Source organism: Apis mellifera, linkage group LG6, assembly GCF_003254395.2.
Source record: "Apis mellifera strain DH4 linkage group LG6, Amel_HAv3.1, whole genome shotgun sequence".
Classification (NCBI taxonomy): domain Eukaryota; kingdom Metazoa; phylum Arthropoda; class Insecta; order Hymenoptera; family Apidae; genus Apis; species Apis mellifera.
In genome coordinates, this window is record NC_037643.1 from 16,805,420 (window position 1) to 16,822,818 (window position 17,399).

At 19.6% G+C, this 17,399-nt stretch overlaps 3 protein-coding genes across 5 annotated transcripts; 2 read left to right on the top strand and 1 right to left on the bottom strand.

The window, feature by feature from the left end:
* Positions 1–101: 101 nt before the first annotated feature.
* On the top strand, positions 102–2,283 carry LOC412194 (presenilins-associated rhomboid-like protein, mitochondrial). 2 transcript variants are annotated; one of them, XM_026441354.1, is made up of 9 exons: positions 102–120; positions 579–644; positions 720–906; positions 1,064–1,165; positions 1,255–1,420; positions 1,493–1,710; positions 1,775–1,876; positions 1,970–2,067; positions 2,129–2,283. In XM_026441354.1, exons 2-9 carry the CDS (start codon positions 598–600, stop codon positions 2,223–2,225), a joined length of 1,017 nt encoding a protein of 338 aa, XP_026297139.1. In that variant the 5' UTR covers positions 102–120; positions 579–597; the 3' UTR covers positions 2,226–2,283. The 2 variants fall into 2 exon arrangements, with proteins under 2 accessions (XP_026297139.1, XP_026297138.1); XM_026441353.1 differs by lacking the exon at positions 102–120 and having other exon boundaries at positions 490–644.
* Positions 2,284–2,575: 292 nt separating this feature from the next.
* On the bottom strand, positions 2,576–9,232 carry LOC412193 (S-formylglutathione hydrolase). Of its 2 annotated transcripts, XM_026441314.1 has the most exons (14): positions 9,113–9,232; positions 8,412–8,837; positions 8,095–8,316; positions 7,278–7,469; positions 6,966–7,181; positions 6,501–6,884; positions 6,168–6,422; positions 5,599–6,081; positions 5,298–5,510; positions 4,987–5,236; positions 4,013–4,064; positions 3,568–3,945; positions 2,913–3,141; positions 2,576–2,825 (listed from the first exon to the last, which is right to left on the bottom strand). In XM_026441314.1, the coding sequence occupies exons 1-14, from the start codon at positions 9,215–9,217 to the stop codon at positions 2,643–2,645; spliced, it is 3,588 nt and encodes a 1,195-aa protein (XP_026297099.1). In that variant the 5' UTR covers positions 9,218–9,232; the 3' UTR covers positions 2,576–2,642. The 2 variants fall into 2 exon arrangements, with proteins under 2 accessions (XP_026297099.1, XP_016768325.1); XM_016912836.1 differs by lacking the exons at positions 4,987–5,236; positions 5,298–5,510; positions 5,599–6,081; ... (5 more) ...; positions 8,412–8,837; positions 9,113–9,232 and adding an exon at positions 4,360–4,559 and having other exon boundaries at positions 4,013–4,083.
* Positions 9,233–9,620: 388 nt separating this feature from the next.
* LOC551817 (putative peptidyl-prolyl cis-trans isomerase dodo) lies at positions 9,621–11,286 on the top strand. Its single transcript, XM_624202.5, has 3 exons — positions 9,621–9,770; positions 10,302–10,514; positions 10,614–11,286. The coding sequence occupies exons 1-3, from the start codon at positions 9,716–9,718 to the stop codon at positions 10,832–10,834; spliced, it is 489 nt and encodes a 162-aa protein (XP_624205.2). The 5' UTR covers positions 9,621–9,715; the 3' UTR covers positions 10,835–11,286.
* The last annotated feature ends 6,113 nt before the right edge of the window (positions 11,287–17,399 follow it).

Consider the following 17,399-nt stretch of genomic DNA (forward strand, 5'->3'; position numbering starts at 1 on the left):
AACCTTTCTAATTCATATCATACTTTTTTTTAACATTTGTAGTAAAAATATATTAAGCAATAAATATATATTTATATATGCCTAATTCCGGCATTAAGATTTTAAGTGCGAAATTTTCATGTATGTATTTAACATAGTCATTACATGTTAAGAGATTAATAAAATAACTATAATTATCTATATTATTATATACTTAATATATAATTAGAACATGCATAATTAAAAAATTAGAAATTTATATATCAGTCATTATAACATTTGCTTTGTGGTAGACTTTTGTATAATTATTAATTTATGGTTATATTTATGTTTACAATAAAAAGGTGCACGATAATTATATATTTAGAAAGCGAATAATTAAAAAATTGCTAATTTTTTATTTTTAAATCCATAGAAAAAATTCATAGAAATGATTTCTATAAAAAATAAATAATAATTTGGAAATCAGTAATTATAAATCTGTATTTGTTATTATTATTCATTATTAATATAATAATTGCAATGAATATTGCCTGATTATAATATCATGTAACTTAAATATTTTATGAAATCAATTTGCAATTGATATTTTTCTGCAGTTTTTGAATTTCCTACAATATGGCTTTTAAATCATTCTTTCATTTAGGCAATAATACATGTAAATGGTAAGATAAGTTTTTATATTTATACTTTTATGTTCATCAATAATTTTAATTATATTAATTTATTATTTTTTTCAGTGTTTTTATGTCTATACAATTTAAATCTAAATTATGTATTATTCAAGGATATACACAAGGGTATAGACAAATTAGAAACATTCATAAATTGAGAGGCAGAACAAAACTATCTATATCAAATGACTTTGTTAATAAACAATCAGGATATACCTCCAGTTTATGGAAACCATTTACTTTTACTATTGTGGTAAAACATTAATATAAAATAATATAAATACATAGTTAATTGACAAAATCTTTTTTTTTTATTAAGAACTTTTTATTTATTAAAAATTTTTTAATTAAAAACTTGTTTTATTTAATTATTTTAATATTATAAATTCTTTTTTTTTTCATTAATTCAGTTTAGTGCAACAACATTTATTGCTGCTGCAATTTGGGAATATGAACATATTAGAAAAAAAACCTATAGTATGATCAGAAATTATAAGCAATGGGGAATACATGTTTGTATATTGAAATTACATATAAAATTTTATATAAATAAAAAATGATGTTCTTTATAGTTTCATTGTAAAATATTAATTTCATTTAGCGAACAGGATGGAGACATAAAATGGAAACTTGGTGGAGAAATTTATCAGAAGGAGAAAGAATATTTGTTCCTATATGTTTCTTAAATGTGCTAGTATTTTTATCATGGCATATACCTGCATTTCGACCAACAATGTATCGATATTTTTGTAGCAATCCTACATCTAGTAAGTAATGTATAAAATATTTATTATAATGTAGATTTTAAAAGTTATTTTAAATTTTATATTCTGATTAAGACCGATGTTGGCCAATGTTATTCGTAACATTTTCTCATTATTCCCTTCTTCATTTAATTATCAACATGTACGTATTATATGACTTCTGTAAAATTGCTGTTACGGAATTGGGTAGAGAACAATTTTTGGCCCTTTATTTGACTAGTGGAGTAGTATCTAGTTTTTCAAGTTATTTATATAAAGCCTCAGTTGGTATAAAAGATCCTTCTTTGGGAGCTGTGAGTATCTATATTAAAAGTTATATTTATAATGTTTTTATTTATACTAATATTTGCACTATAGTCAGGAGCAATAATGGGTGTCCTTGGATTTGTATGTACTCAGTTTCCAAATGTATATCTGTCTATTGTTTTTCTTCCTATGTTGAAATTTACAGCAAGTTCGGTATGTTAATATATTAATAATTTTAATCATATAGGTTTAAATTTTATGAAATAAATTTTAATAATAGATTTTAATAAAAATATTTATAAAAAGGCCATTAAAGCTGTAATGGGACTAGATACTGTGGGATGTCTTATGCGTTGGCAACGTCTTGACCATGCTGCACATTTAGGTGGAGCATTATTTGGAATGTAAGCATTTATATTCAAAACTTATATGAATCTACATATTTCTTACTTTTGTTTATTATAGATTTTGGCAAATGTGGGGTAATGCCAATATATGGCAAAAACGTGAACCGGTATTAGTATTTTGGCATCAACTGCGTGAACCACCTAGATCTCATTAATATCTATTTGTTATATATAATTGATATTAATATGTACTAATATATATTTTTAATATTATGAAAAGTTGTAAATTTATAAAAAGTGAAATTATATAAAAAAGAAAATGAATTTTATTTTATAATTAATTTAGTATTAATATTAAAAATTAAAAAGTAAGAAACAAAAAATAAGCGATAATATTAATGAATATTAATATTATTACTTTAATTAAATCTTTTTAATTAAAATTTAAAAAAAAATTATAAAAATAAAATTATTTTAAAATAGTAAAATAAAATAATTATTTTACTAATTATTTTAATATTATTATTAATGAAATGCTTATTTTTATCATATAAAAATACCAAAATTTATTACATTATTCATATTATTTATTTATTTTTTAATATCAAAAACATTAAAAAAATAAGTACATATTAACATTTAAGATATTTTACATGATGTTTAATATGATCTTCTATGAATGTGGATATAAAAAAGTAGCTATGATCATAACCTTCTTGAAATCTAAGAACTAATGGTAATCCAGCATCTTTTGCAGCAGATAACAAATTTTCTGGCAATAATTGGCCATCTTTTAAAAACTTATCTTCTTTACCCTAAAGTTAAAATGTAATATATAATATATATATATATATATTACATTTATTTATTGTAAATTTTCAGCACAGTTATTTTTATTATACCTGGTCAATTAAAATATCCAAAGGAGGCCCATTGTATTTTTTAACCAATTCTGTAGCATCCCAATCTTTCCATGTTTCAACATTAGTTTCTAATCCACCTAAATAACCAGTAAAAGCTTTTTTTCCCCATGGACATAAAACAGGATTACTTATGGGTGCAAAAGCAGATACAGTTTTATATAAACCAGGATTTTTTAAAGCACATATTAAGGCTCCATGTCCTCCCATACTAATAAAAATATTTACATAGGTAAATCATGTTGTATTATATTGTATTATATTGAATAATATTGTATTATAATTTTTAAATGATTTATGAATAGACTAAATTAAAAAATATATTTTATATATATATATATATATATATATATATATATATATAAAATATATATATATATATTTAATTTATATATATATAAAATATGAATAAATAATAAGTCATTTTTTCCAATCTTTTAAAAATTTATATAACTTATATAAAAATATAAGTTTTTTTATTTTTTTAAATAAATTAAATTTTTAAAAGATTTAAAATAAAACTGAATATAAATATTTTTACTATTGAAATGGATTTAATAATAATGATTCAATCTATATATTAATAAATGGAATTAATTTTATATGAATTATGTGATCTAATTATTTTTTGTGTTACCTATGACCCATTATGGATTGTTTATACGGTAAAACAGGAAATTTTTCATTAATCAAAGCTGGTAATTCTTTAGTAATATAACTGTACATTCTATAATTTTTTTTCCATGGTTCATTTGTTGCATCAATGTAAAATCCTGCACCAGTTCCAAAATCCCAATCATCATCTTCTCCAAGTATATTAAGATTACGAGGACTTGTGTCAGGTGCAACTAAGATAACACCTTGTTCAGAAGCATATTTTTGTGCACCTGCTTTTTGAATAAAATTAGCTTCTGTGCATGTTAAACCAGATAACCAATAAATAACAGGTTGAGGTCCTTCTTCCACTTGGGGTGGAAGAAAAATTCCAAAATTCATTTTACATCCCAATTCATAGCTACATTAAAAAATTATTTAAGTAATTTTATTTAAACTACTTTGCATAATAAATAAAATTACAATACCTCTCGTGCAAATAGACTTTTTGCCATCCGCTAAAAATTTTATTGCTAGAAACTTCGATAATATCTGGCATCTGAAAACATTTTCCAATATTAAAAGTAATTAATTATTTATTTTTTAACTATTTCTTATATTCTTTTTTTAAATATTGTTTTTTTTTTCATTATTAGAAGGTTAGATATCATTAATAAAAAATAAAATAATTTGATATTTGAAATTTTGTATATTTAATAATAAAAGAAATAAACAAAATTAATTATATTAAATTAATGAATCTTTTTTTACTATTTTTCAATTTATTAATATATTTAAAATATGAATTAAATGCTATTTTAAATAATATACTCACTTTGTATCGCAAAATATTACGTAGAATATTTGTGATTTCTTATGAACTTTGAATAGTTATGAGATTTGTGACATAATAAAAATATCAATTATATATTATCTAAATTGATAATAATTTTTTTTGACACATTTATGTATATTGAATTTATATTACGTTTACATATTTTAATAAGAGAAAATAATATAACCTCAAAATAATTAGACTTATGACTATATATATATATATATATATATATTAAATGATTTTTATAATTTTAAAAAATTTATATTCCAATTAAAAATAATTTCATTAAGACTTTATTTTTTTAATATCAATTAAAATTCTTATTTGTATGCTATTTTTGGCAAATATACATGATAAAATATTTAATATATAATATTTATAAAATTATATTAAAAAATTTTCTTTGTTAATTGTGCTTGTACAGAAGCTTTTATAGATAATTGCTTTTGTTTTGTATTTCTTATTGTGTTTCTCATTGGTAGAACTGAAATATAATAATTTAAACAAATGATAAATTATATATAAATTAATTACAATACATTTTATGATATATATATATAATAAATATATGTTTTTATAACATACTTTCAAACTCTGGTTGTATATTAATAACATGTCCAATACTTTCTTTAGATGATTCATAAGTACTTTCACGATTTGTACTTTTTGGTAGACATTCTGATGAATTTGTATGACTATGGGAATGATTTGATAGAGATTGAGTAAATAAAATTGCAGAAGGTAATTCTATATTTTGTGCTGCTAATAATTTTTTAATATAAGATTCAACTTCTACATGAGAGACTGTAAATTCTGCAATATCTTGTAAAACAATGGAATTTTGTTCTTGAAGTTCACGTAGTTCTATCTCCTTCTATTAAATGAAAATAAATTAAGATAAGTTTACAAAATATGTTATTAGATAATTTACAAACCTCTTGTATAAGAACATTATTGTCTCCTGTAGTTTCATATAGTCGATGAATACTTTTTTTAGCATTTTGTAAATTTTTATCAGCTCTAGATATTTTTTCTTTTTGCTCATGAATTTGATGCTTTAAGTCAGTTAAATATTGGGTTTTATTTTCTTTAGATTCTTCAATTTCTTCTATGTCCTTAAGAATTTGTACATACTTATTTTGTATTTTCTATAGAAATTATTTTATTTTAAGATTTAATATATTTTTTATTATATAAAATTTTTTTTATTATATAAAACTAAATATTATAAAATACCTGCATATTTTCAGTTAAACATTGTAATTCTTCTTTTTTTTTATTTAAATTTTGTTCAGCATCTTGTAATTCTTTATCCAATTTTTTATGCTCTTCTACTTCTGATATATCTTGATCATTTGTACTTAATGTTACTTTATATTTGTCATTGCAAATATTTATCACACGTAATGTATTTTCCATAGCTTGTATTTCTTCTTCAGTTTTTCTTATTGTTTCATCTAATTTGTCACCTTGTTCTTGTAAAAGATATCTCTCTTGCGCATTTTGAATTTTTAAATGTGTAGTATTCATTGGAGTACCATCAGGATTAGTACCTAACAATGCAGTAGAATTATCATATCTTGCTTGCAATTGTTTTATTCGTATTTTTCTTTCAGCAATAGCATTTCTTAATTCTGAACATTCACCGTCGGCAATTCTTTTTTGAATATTTAGAGATTCTTTTTGCACTGTAATTTCTGTTTTTCGTTCTCGCACTGCCTAAATAATTTTATATTCTAATTTAATATTTTTAATTGCAATATTTTTATTATTTTTATAAATAATAAAATTGATTAAAAACTTACTGCTTCTAATTCAAGTCTATATTTTTCCAAATCATAAACATTATTTCCAATATTAAGTATCATTTTTTCCATTTGAGATACTTTAAGTCGTAACATACTTTCTTCTACTTGTTTTTCCTCATAACGATTTTGAACAGCTTTTAATTCTTTTTCTCCTACATTCATAAGGAGAACAAGATTTTGTCTTTTATCTCTTAAGGATTCTAATTCACTATTACTACTTGCTAAATTGTTTGATATTTTTCTCATATTATCCTACATAATAAAAAATAGATTTAGTGCATTTTAAATAAAATGTAGCTTAAATAAATAAATTAATTTTAATCTATATACTTCTAAAGCTGTAATTTGTTTTTGCAATAGCTTAAATATATTCGTTTTTTCATCTAAATTATTTTGAAGCTCTTCTATCTTTTCTTGTTTTTTCTCACTTTTAGACTTATCATATTCATGACCTCTTAATCTGTTCAATTTCATTTCAGATTTTCGAATTTCAAATTCTGCTTGGTACCATATTTCTTTTTTATTTTCCAAAATTTGTTCGTCTTTAATACATAATTTATCTAATAAGTCACATTTTTTAAATTCCCTTTCAAGTTGCATCTTTAAAACTTTCTCTTCGTTTTCTAAATCTTTTATTTGAGTCATTGCGCGTAGATTTATAACTTGTAATCGATTTATTTCTTTGATTATTTTAGCTTTTTTTTTCTCTTGTTCCTATATTATATATATTTTTAATATGTTATTTTATTTTATTCATTAATTATTATTATTTTTTTAATAATAAATAATAAATACCTCTATCATATCCTCCAGTTCTTTTGCTTTTTCTTCAATATTTAATTTTTGACTTTTAATATCTTCTAATTTTGTTGTTAAAGCAGTTATTTGTTCATTTGCTTTATCTATTTTTGTATTTTTAGTTTGGATTTGCAATTTTTTATGTTTTACATCAGTTCTTACTTGTTCCACACGTTGAGTTAAATCTTTCATTATATTTTTTTGTATAAGAGACTAAAAGAGAAAAAATTTTAGAGAAAAAAAATCTTTAAATTTTATTAAAGTAATATTTTTATTTTTATTTAGTAATATTTTTATTTATATTTTTACCTGATTTTCACATGTATTAATAATTTCCTTCAATTTAATTTGTTCTTCTTTCATAGAACCAAATTCTTTTTCTAATTTTGTAATTGAATCTTGAATTTGTTTATTATTTGCAATTTGTTCTTTTAAAAATTTTTCAGATTCTTGAAGTATTTTTTTTTTATCTTGAGAAATATCATTTAATACTTCGATATCCTTTCAAAATAATTTATTATTATTTTAAAATAATTATAATATTATTTAATAAAAATTAAATTGAACAAGAATTTTTTAATAAATACTAAAAATTATAAATATTTATTTTCGTTATTTTTTTAAATGATTATGAAAAAATAATGAAAGAAATATTTTTTATATATTAATTATCTTCGATTTTATTTAATATATTAATATTCAGAATAGAATATTCAGAATAGAAACTGTCTATGAATCAATAAACAAATATTTCTTCTAAGATTTTAATAAAGTTTTAAATAAAAAATAGTACATTATATTTTAATATTAAAATTGTGTTTTCATCTTCGTATTTAAAAATATTAAATCATATGTTGACAATCAATATTTATTAGTATTTAAAACATTATTTATTTTCTATAAAAATGCCTAAAATAAAAGAAATGTTTATTAATTTATTAAATATTATTATGTTCATTAATTTTTAAAATAAAAAAAAAAATCGAACTCATACTTATTAGACAAAAAATGTTTCTTTCATTATTCTTTATTATTTTTTATTGATCTATAATTTCGAAACATTTTGTATATTTAATTGATATAATCGCTATAACAAAATGAAAAATAATTAAATATTTAATCATACTTGAATGATTTTTTTAATATCATCATTTTTTTGCTGTAATATGTTTACGCTTTCTTTCCATTGATTAAACATTTGTCGATATTCTGCCAATGCTTGATCGTACAATGTAGTTGTTCGATTAAGAATAATTTCCATTTCTTGTGCTTCGTTAGATGTTTTAATCATCGCATCATTATACGTTTGTAATTCTTTGCTAAGCTTTTGCCTTTTTAATTCCAGTTCCTAACTTTTACAAAAAAAGAAAATTTATAATTATATTGCACAATTATTTTTAATTGTATTAAACTTCATTTAAGATTTATTAATTTCTTTTTTACCTTATATTCTTTTAAATCTTCTTTCATATATTGTTCTATTAATTCATTATTATTTTCATTTTCTTTTAATATTTCCTCCCATTCTTTTAAATTGTTTTCATCATATTTTAGTACATTTTTGGACGTTTCTATCTTTTTCATCATTTTTTCTAAATCTTTTTCAATGTTTGATACTATCTCATTTACTTCTTTCCATTCTTTTTGAAAATTTCGCGCTTTTTGGCGAAGACTTGTTTCAGTATTACAGCTTAATCGGTAATTATGATCTTCGGTTTTAAGTTGTGCCGAGTGATTAATTAAAAGTTTTTGATTCATATTTTGTTCCGTCGTCAAATTGTTAATATGTTTTTTCATCATTTTAACTCTTTCTTCTGTTGACTCAAGTTTTATGCTCAAATTTTCTTTTAGCTTCATTTTTTTTTCAATCTTTCGATAAAAAAATTATTTGTTAATATTATGGAAAATTGAATAAAATAGGAATAAATGTATTAAAAATAATAAATAAAATAATATTTCAAGTTATTAAAAGTGCCATTATTTTTATTTTTCATTATACATTTAATTTTTATAAAAGCATTTAATCATTTTTACTACTGTGTATTTAAAATTTATCATGCTTAAACTAAAGTGCAATACAAACAAAAGAACTTAGATATATGCAAACATAAGTGAAATTAGTATTATATAAATTATAGTATTACTTCTTCTTCTAATAGTTTGTTTTCTTCATTTGCTACCGGTATGCGAAATCCATCATTCCATCCTAACTCAGTTAAAACTGTATCGATATTATTATTCATAGCCATATTTAACTTTAATTCTTCTTTTAAACAAGTCTCTAAAAGATAAATTGATGCATTCATTCATCAAAGATATAATGTATAAAAGAAGCGTTTATAATTTGCCGTCATGGTAACCATGATATGTTATATTGATAATAATAGTGCATAAATTATAGCAAATTTATTTTATGATAAAAGTTTTGATCTTTCTATTCTTTTATTTGTTTTATAAAAATATATTTGTTAATTTATAAATTATTAATAAATATATAAAATATTTTTATAATTAAGAATATAAATTTTATAATATGTAATGTAATATAAATTATAATAATAATAATAATAATAATATAAATTAATTCCAAGTTCTTAGAGAAAATTGTAAAAAATGTAATATAGTAATTTTATTGATAAGGTTACTTAAATTGATGAACTGCATCAAAATCTAGTGTGTAACTAGATATATAGTGAAAACGTGTTTGCTGTGTTTGACGTGAGACGAGTAAAAAATATTGGATAACAATGGCGGACGAAGAACTACCAGCGGGTTGGGAAAAACGTTTAAGCAGATCTACTGGTACGTCAATCTTTTTAGTATTCGTCAACTTATAAAAAAATACTTTTACACAATTAATTATTTATTTTATTAATATTTTCTTGTCTAAGTTACAATATTTTTTTATATCGGTTTAATAGAGGATGTTCGGCCGGCATTTTTCCGGCTAACTAATATTACGCTTGTTAAATTTTGTTATTATTAATATAGTTACTAAAAAACTATGGAAATTTAATAAATACATATATTGTTTTTTTATTTTTATAATATTAATCATTCATTAAGCTAGTATAGCGCTAAATTTGTTGAAAAAATATATAATTTTATAATGTCAAAATTTTAAATAATTTTACAATTTAAAAAAATATCATTATTTTTATCTTTTAGAGTAGAAATAAATATAATAATTTATTTAATAATATTTTTTATAAAATATTTAATTATAAAGTTATAAAATTATATAAATTGATATACCTTAATTTGTAATATATATACTATATTATAATAAAAAAATCCATAATGTATTATTGATTAATATATTTTTATTATTAGGACAACATTATTATTTAAATATTTATACTAAGGAAAGTCAATGGGATAGGCCAGATAAACCAGCTGATCCATCTGGAAATAATAAGGGAGATGGTCCAGAAGAAGTTCAATGTTCCCATTTGTTAGTAAAACATTCAGGTTCTAGACGACCATCTTCTTGGCGAGAAGAAAATATCACAAGATCAAAAGAAGAAGCTCTTGAACTTATCAAGTGTAAGATATTAATGATTCATTTTTTTAATTTTAATTATATTAATATATACTATTATATTATAATTTTTTTTATATATCTTTATAATTTTATATATAAAGCTTACAGAGAACAAATTGTGTCAGGAAAAGCAACATTTGCAGAACTTGCTTCAAAATATAGTGATTGTAGTTCAGCTAAACGAGGTGGAGATTTGGGACCATTTAGTCGAGGTGCAATGCAAAAACCTTTTGAACAAGCAGCATTTGCTCTCAAAGTTGGTGAATTATCTTCACCAGTTCATACAGATAGTGGTATTCATATTATTCAGCGAACAGCATAAAATATACTAATCTCATATAAAATATTAGATACTTTAAAAAAAACTTCTCTCATTTTTGCTAATAAAATATGTTCACAAAGGTAGGAAATTTTCATAATTGTATTCAGAATCACATATGTTTATTTTTTTGATGAATAATTTTTTAAGGGCAAGATATAAATTGTATATTCTTTTCATAATTCAATGTCCAATTATATATTTATGTCTTCCAGCAATTTTAGCCGAAGTAGTATATTACAAAATTTTAATTTAATGATATATCATATGCATCTGCAATGAAAACAAAATTTTTAAAAATGATACAAGATAAAGAAGATAAACTTTATGCATACCTTTAAGAATATTTCCTATTCTAATTTATTAGTTTTACATTCCTTAAATGTTAGATACATTAGATTAATCGTTTTTATTGGTTTTTATTGTAAAATATAAAGTGTTTTATAAAAAACAAATATTTAAATTTCTAATCTTTTCCTTTTCTAATTTATTCTAATTTAGCATTTGTTTCTTATCAATTCAATGCATTAATTGAAACAAGTTTGGATATTTGTTAACAAATAAGTATAAATTATATTACAATCTTTTGTATTACAGTAAAAAATTGAATTTTCAATTAAATTGTTAAATAAATTTCAAGTAAAATAATCAATCCAACTAAGATGAATTTAACATAAATAAAATATAAATATGTATAATTATAAAGTTTTTGCTCAAGCACAGATAAATATTCATATTTTAATTTTAACATTATTGCAGCTTATTTTATAAATGGATATACTACTTTTTATGACTCAGAAGACATTTATATACAGTTTAGTTCAAGTATATTTTTATTTTTTTTTTTTTCATAAAAATACGTAATCATCGTAGAATAATTTAATTTTTATTGATATATACTTAAATTTTTATTTTAAACTATTTTCTTTAAACTCTAAACAAAATAGAAATAGAAATATTTCTAGATTTTGTTAAATGTTATAATTGTGTCATTATAACGTATATGATTATTTAAAATCAATTAATAATAAATTTTGGTAAAAAAATACATTATACATACTACCGTATTATTTTAATATTTTAATTTAAACGATATATAAAAGAAATTTATTTAGAGATTATTACTGTTTGCAACACTCAAGTTTTCTAGTCTTTTATTCATATTAAAAATTTGCTATATTTCTAAAAACTATAAATATTAAATATTAAAAAGGAAAATACATCCTATTTATTATATTAGACATATGTTTTATTATAATAATTATTTCTTACTATTTAGTTTATATATTTAGTTTAATCTATATGTATGTGTAAAATATGTATGTGTGAAATATTTTGTTTCTTATAGAAGATTACATATATTACAAATTAAGATTAATTCTAATACATAATGCAATGCATTTATCTAATTAACTAATTAATTATTAAATTTAGTACATTTAAATAATATTAATTAATGTATGGAATTTAAGTTTTTTTTATATAGAATTATTATATGAATATGTGTATTTGTACACTGTTTTTATTAGGATCGTTACTTATGGATAAAATACTATTTTCTCAAAACTAGTAGTCATGATAAATGCATTATATTAATAAATGTATTTAAAAAAGAAATTGCAAAAAGCAAATATATATAATAAACATTACAGTGTAGTTATTCATTTGCGTCCTAAAATGAATAATCGAAGTTATTCTTTTTTTTTTCATAATAAAAAAAAAATTATGATAATTATGATTATAGTCACGTTTAATGTGACAATAAATTTAATGTCAAATTGTTAATTTACTATATGTCTATAATATGTTATCTATTATTTATATATAATGTTTTTAATGTTCAATATAACCAAAGGAAATCCGTTATTCAATCACTTCCCTTTTAGTTGGGAACCCCACATGAAACTAGTTTTAAATCATTATATAATCACAAGTAGGAATATATATTCACTAGGTACCAAGGGGTCAGAATATGATTGGCACAATAATGTAGAGGACGTTACTTACATATCTACAACGTTGTACACGCTTTAAATATAAACGATTATCGCGGTTCAGTAGGTCAACTTAAAGGTGATAGTCCTGTATTACGTATATTTTTTCTAGATCACTTTCTTCTTGTAAAACAAAAAATTGGTCAGGAACATCATAGAGAAAGGATGTAAAATACACTTATTTTTTTATTTTTTTAAATGTATTTTATTTTATATATTAATTATGTTATTATGTATGATATAAATTTATTTATTATCGAATTAAATTTCCTTAAAATGAATAATCATTAATAATCAGTATAATTATTCAATATTAATTTTCTTTTATTTTTAATTAATTTTATAATTTATTTAAACAAATTAATCATGGTTCAAATTCAATATTTACTTTTCGAACAATTTCATGATTAAAATTTTATGAATACATATGTTTTATTCCTATAAATATAAAAATAAATGATATCAAACAAAAAAATTCTGAATATGATATATTTTTGTATAAATATATACTTGTATCCTGCATTTATAATTGATTCTAAAGTAATGAATGTAAGTAAAGCGAAAGAATTAATTAGGATGGACATGAACATATATATGTCTATGATAAAGAAATGAGTTTTAATAAAAATTTTATTTTATAAATAAATTTTTACCATAATATAAATATATTATAAATAATTATTGTACATAAATAGCTCTATATAATTTAATAAGTAGATATGAATTTAATATCAAAAAATGTTTGATAATGTTGGTAATAAAAACGACGCAAATTGAAAGGATGTAATAAGTCAGGATAGCATTAATAAAATTGGATATCATTGGTTGTTAGATGAAATTGGCTACATTGTACAATAATGAGTATGTATGTATTAAGATATATACATATATACATATCCATACATATATCCATTATTATTAAATCGAATAATAAAAAATATAAATTTTAGAAATTATTTATATAATTGCATAATTATTTTTATCATTTAAATTATTAATTATATATAAAATTGAATTCTATAATATTTTAATATCATTATTTAATAAGATTATTTTTTAATATGTTTTTATTTGTATAAATTATTATATTAAAAAAAATAACATTTAATTTGTTTAATTTCATTTTAGTGAATAAAAATCACTAAATAAATAAAAAAAAACACAACATTAAACATTATTGAGTAAATTTGATAAAATGAAGATAATCTTGATTAAAACAATTTTAATAGACTAATAATAATATATATAATTTATATTGTACAATTATACAATTCATAATTTTTTATCAAATAAAAAACACAAGTATTCATTTTAAGAAAACTTAATTCTTTTCTTGTATAAAATATTTCATATTTTTTTATAAGATGATTTATATGTCATCCTGTACATATAAATTATGATAATCTTTTTCAATATATTATTAAATACTTCTCATTTTAATTATATATTTTATTTTTTCTTTTTATCATTACGTATAAATAAAATTTTTTTGACTTGAATGAATTCATCATTCTATGCCAATTAATTTTATTAAGGCAATCTCGATAGAAAATTATTTTGCTTCGTTTTAAGCTTATTAGTAATTATTTATAGACTCTTGTACACAAATTACATTTTTTATAACAATAATGTGTTCCTACTGTTAATAATAAAGACAATAAAATCTATTGAATTTTATTTTTCATTATAATTCATTTCATAAAATATTTCCATAATATAATAATAAATGTGTTAAATTATTTCACAATGATAATTAAAAATAAACAAAATATAAAATTTTAAAAATTTCGATTTTAAATATAATTTTAAATTTCATGTGAATTGATGAATATATAAGAAAAAAATAATTTTATTTTGAAGGAACAAAATTTTTTTACAGCACTTAAGTTTCTCCATTTTTTTTTTTTTATAAAAATATAATAATATGAAATGGAAGAACTTGTTAATATATTTGAAATAAGATTTTTCTACTGATTTTTAATCAAAAGAAAAGATGTAATTTCATTTTACATAAATGAATTGTTGCCTTGGATTATAATCTATAGAAAAATAGAAAAATATAAATATGATACATATAAATACTAATATAAGAACAAAATTTAAACAAATTAAATATCAAACAATTTATTTTTGAATGAATTCAATATAAATAAATGAACTAAAGTTTATTATAAAAAAATAAATTAACATTTGATAATTATATTATTTCATTCACTTATATTAATATTTATATTTTATATTCAAATAATACAATTATAAGAATCAATTTAAAAAAAAAATATATTATTACTTTAATTAATATTCTAATAGTTAATATATTTTTCTAAGAATTCAAATTAATAAATTAATAAAATAATATAATAATAATAAATTTATATGCATTTGCATTTGAGTTCTTACATTCAAAATTTCATTAATTTTCGAATTTTATTCTTTATTGCTAATTCTGTATATCGAAACATGTATAAAAAATAAAATTCTAGCTCTTGTAGAACCAATTTTTATTACATATATTTTTAAAATAATATTATTGAATAGAAAAAAAAAATTTTTTTTAAATTGATATTAAAATATTATGAAGTACTTACGTGAAATGGATTCTATGGATTTTTTTAATTCAATAATATAATATGTACATAACAATTATATATAATAATAAAATACATATATTTTCATTAAAAAATACGAAATTGATTTATATTCATATTTCTTCCATTTTAAAATATATTATTTTTATGATCTTTTATTTTTTTAACAATTAATCAAATTATCCTATTGCTACGAGTTGTTAAATTTAGTGATTTATCACTAAATAATTGTATTATACAGAATTTAAATAATCTATACTTTTCCCATACATATTGAATATTTCTTTTGAACTACTACTTTACTTGTAATTTATCCACAATGGAATTGGCATTAAACTACACTTTATCGAGCATGATTCACATTTGTTATCTACATTTTTTACAAAATAAACAAACAGTAATAACACTTATCTAAAGATTATAGAATTAAATTATACAGACAAGACGTTGTTATGGTTGCGTAATTTTTTAATTATTTATTGATGATACGATATGAATGTATTTATAAACAATTATTTTTCAATCTATTTTTAATCGATAATATTTTTATGTTTGATGTTTTTCATTTGTTTATAAAATAATACGATTTTGTTTATATATATATATATATATATATATATATATATATATACATATATAAATTATTACACGATCGGCATCATATTTTTTAGTGATTATTTAAATAAATGAAACTTTAGAACATCGTGTTTAATTTTAATTTTGCTAGAATATGTGATAGAAATTTAAGCAGTAATTTATTTAAGCGTCAATTTCCGTGAGAAATGAGAAATATGAGTAATTTTAAAATTAATAGCTATAATTAGTGATAAAAATTTTAAAAATAAAAAAGTAATTTTATCTTAAATATTTCTAATTGAAACAGTTTTCATTTACTTGTAATTATATAAGAATAATTTGCATTTTCGCAAATTATATTTTAAGAGTTTATATATATTTTTTAACTGTTAATTTATTGCTAATTATATTTGTAAAATTTCTCTTGATCATTTTTTAAACTTGAATGTGTGATTTATAATTAATATCTTCATTATTAATTCATTTCTTAATAAATACGTATTATTTTAACAATTAAAAATATAATTCGAGTAAAAAATTTTATTTACTTAAATAATTATTTTAAATAATTTATTTAATTTATCTATATTACTTTAAAATTATTATATATATATGAAATAATTGATTTAAAATTTATATGAATGTTTTAAATATTTGTAAAAAAAATAGTTTTATATATTTAAATTAAACTTAATTTTTATTATTTGAATAATTTTATTATCAATTTAAATATCTTATGAAATTTTTTTAGATAAAAAAATCTATTTTATATATATTTTTTTTTATATTATTAAAATAAATACTTTTTATTATTAGAATAATACTTTTTTGTTTGTTCGATAATTGTTCAGTAATTTCGAAAATGCAATATATTGTTTCAGCTCCATTATTAGAACTTGCTAGAACATTTTCAAAATATAATTTGGGCATTTATGTCATTATTTATTTTTTCCACTTTTTTATGTTGATAAAACATATTACGCTAAAAAAGGTAAATTTATTTTGAAGATATCTGTTTAATAATGAAAAAAAAGAAAATATCAAATATAATGATATTGGAAAATTTATATTTAATTTCATGTAATCATATGAAAATTGATCAGATAACTTATATAAATGTAATAATAATAGCAAAAAAATATGGAATAAATTGTTCTAGTTACATAAAATAAATAATCTCGTATCTATAGAGAATAGTAAAAATAAAATAAATTAATGTTAAATAAAAATTTTAATCGTTATTATCATAACAATATATATATATATTTGATCGTACAATAATTTAAATTCATCATGAATATTATTTGTCAACAGTTGATAAAAAAGAAAAATTTTTTCATTAATAATCTTATTTTCGCTTAATAGGGAAAAATATATTTTGCACTAGTTACCTATTTATCGATATTTATC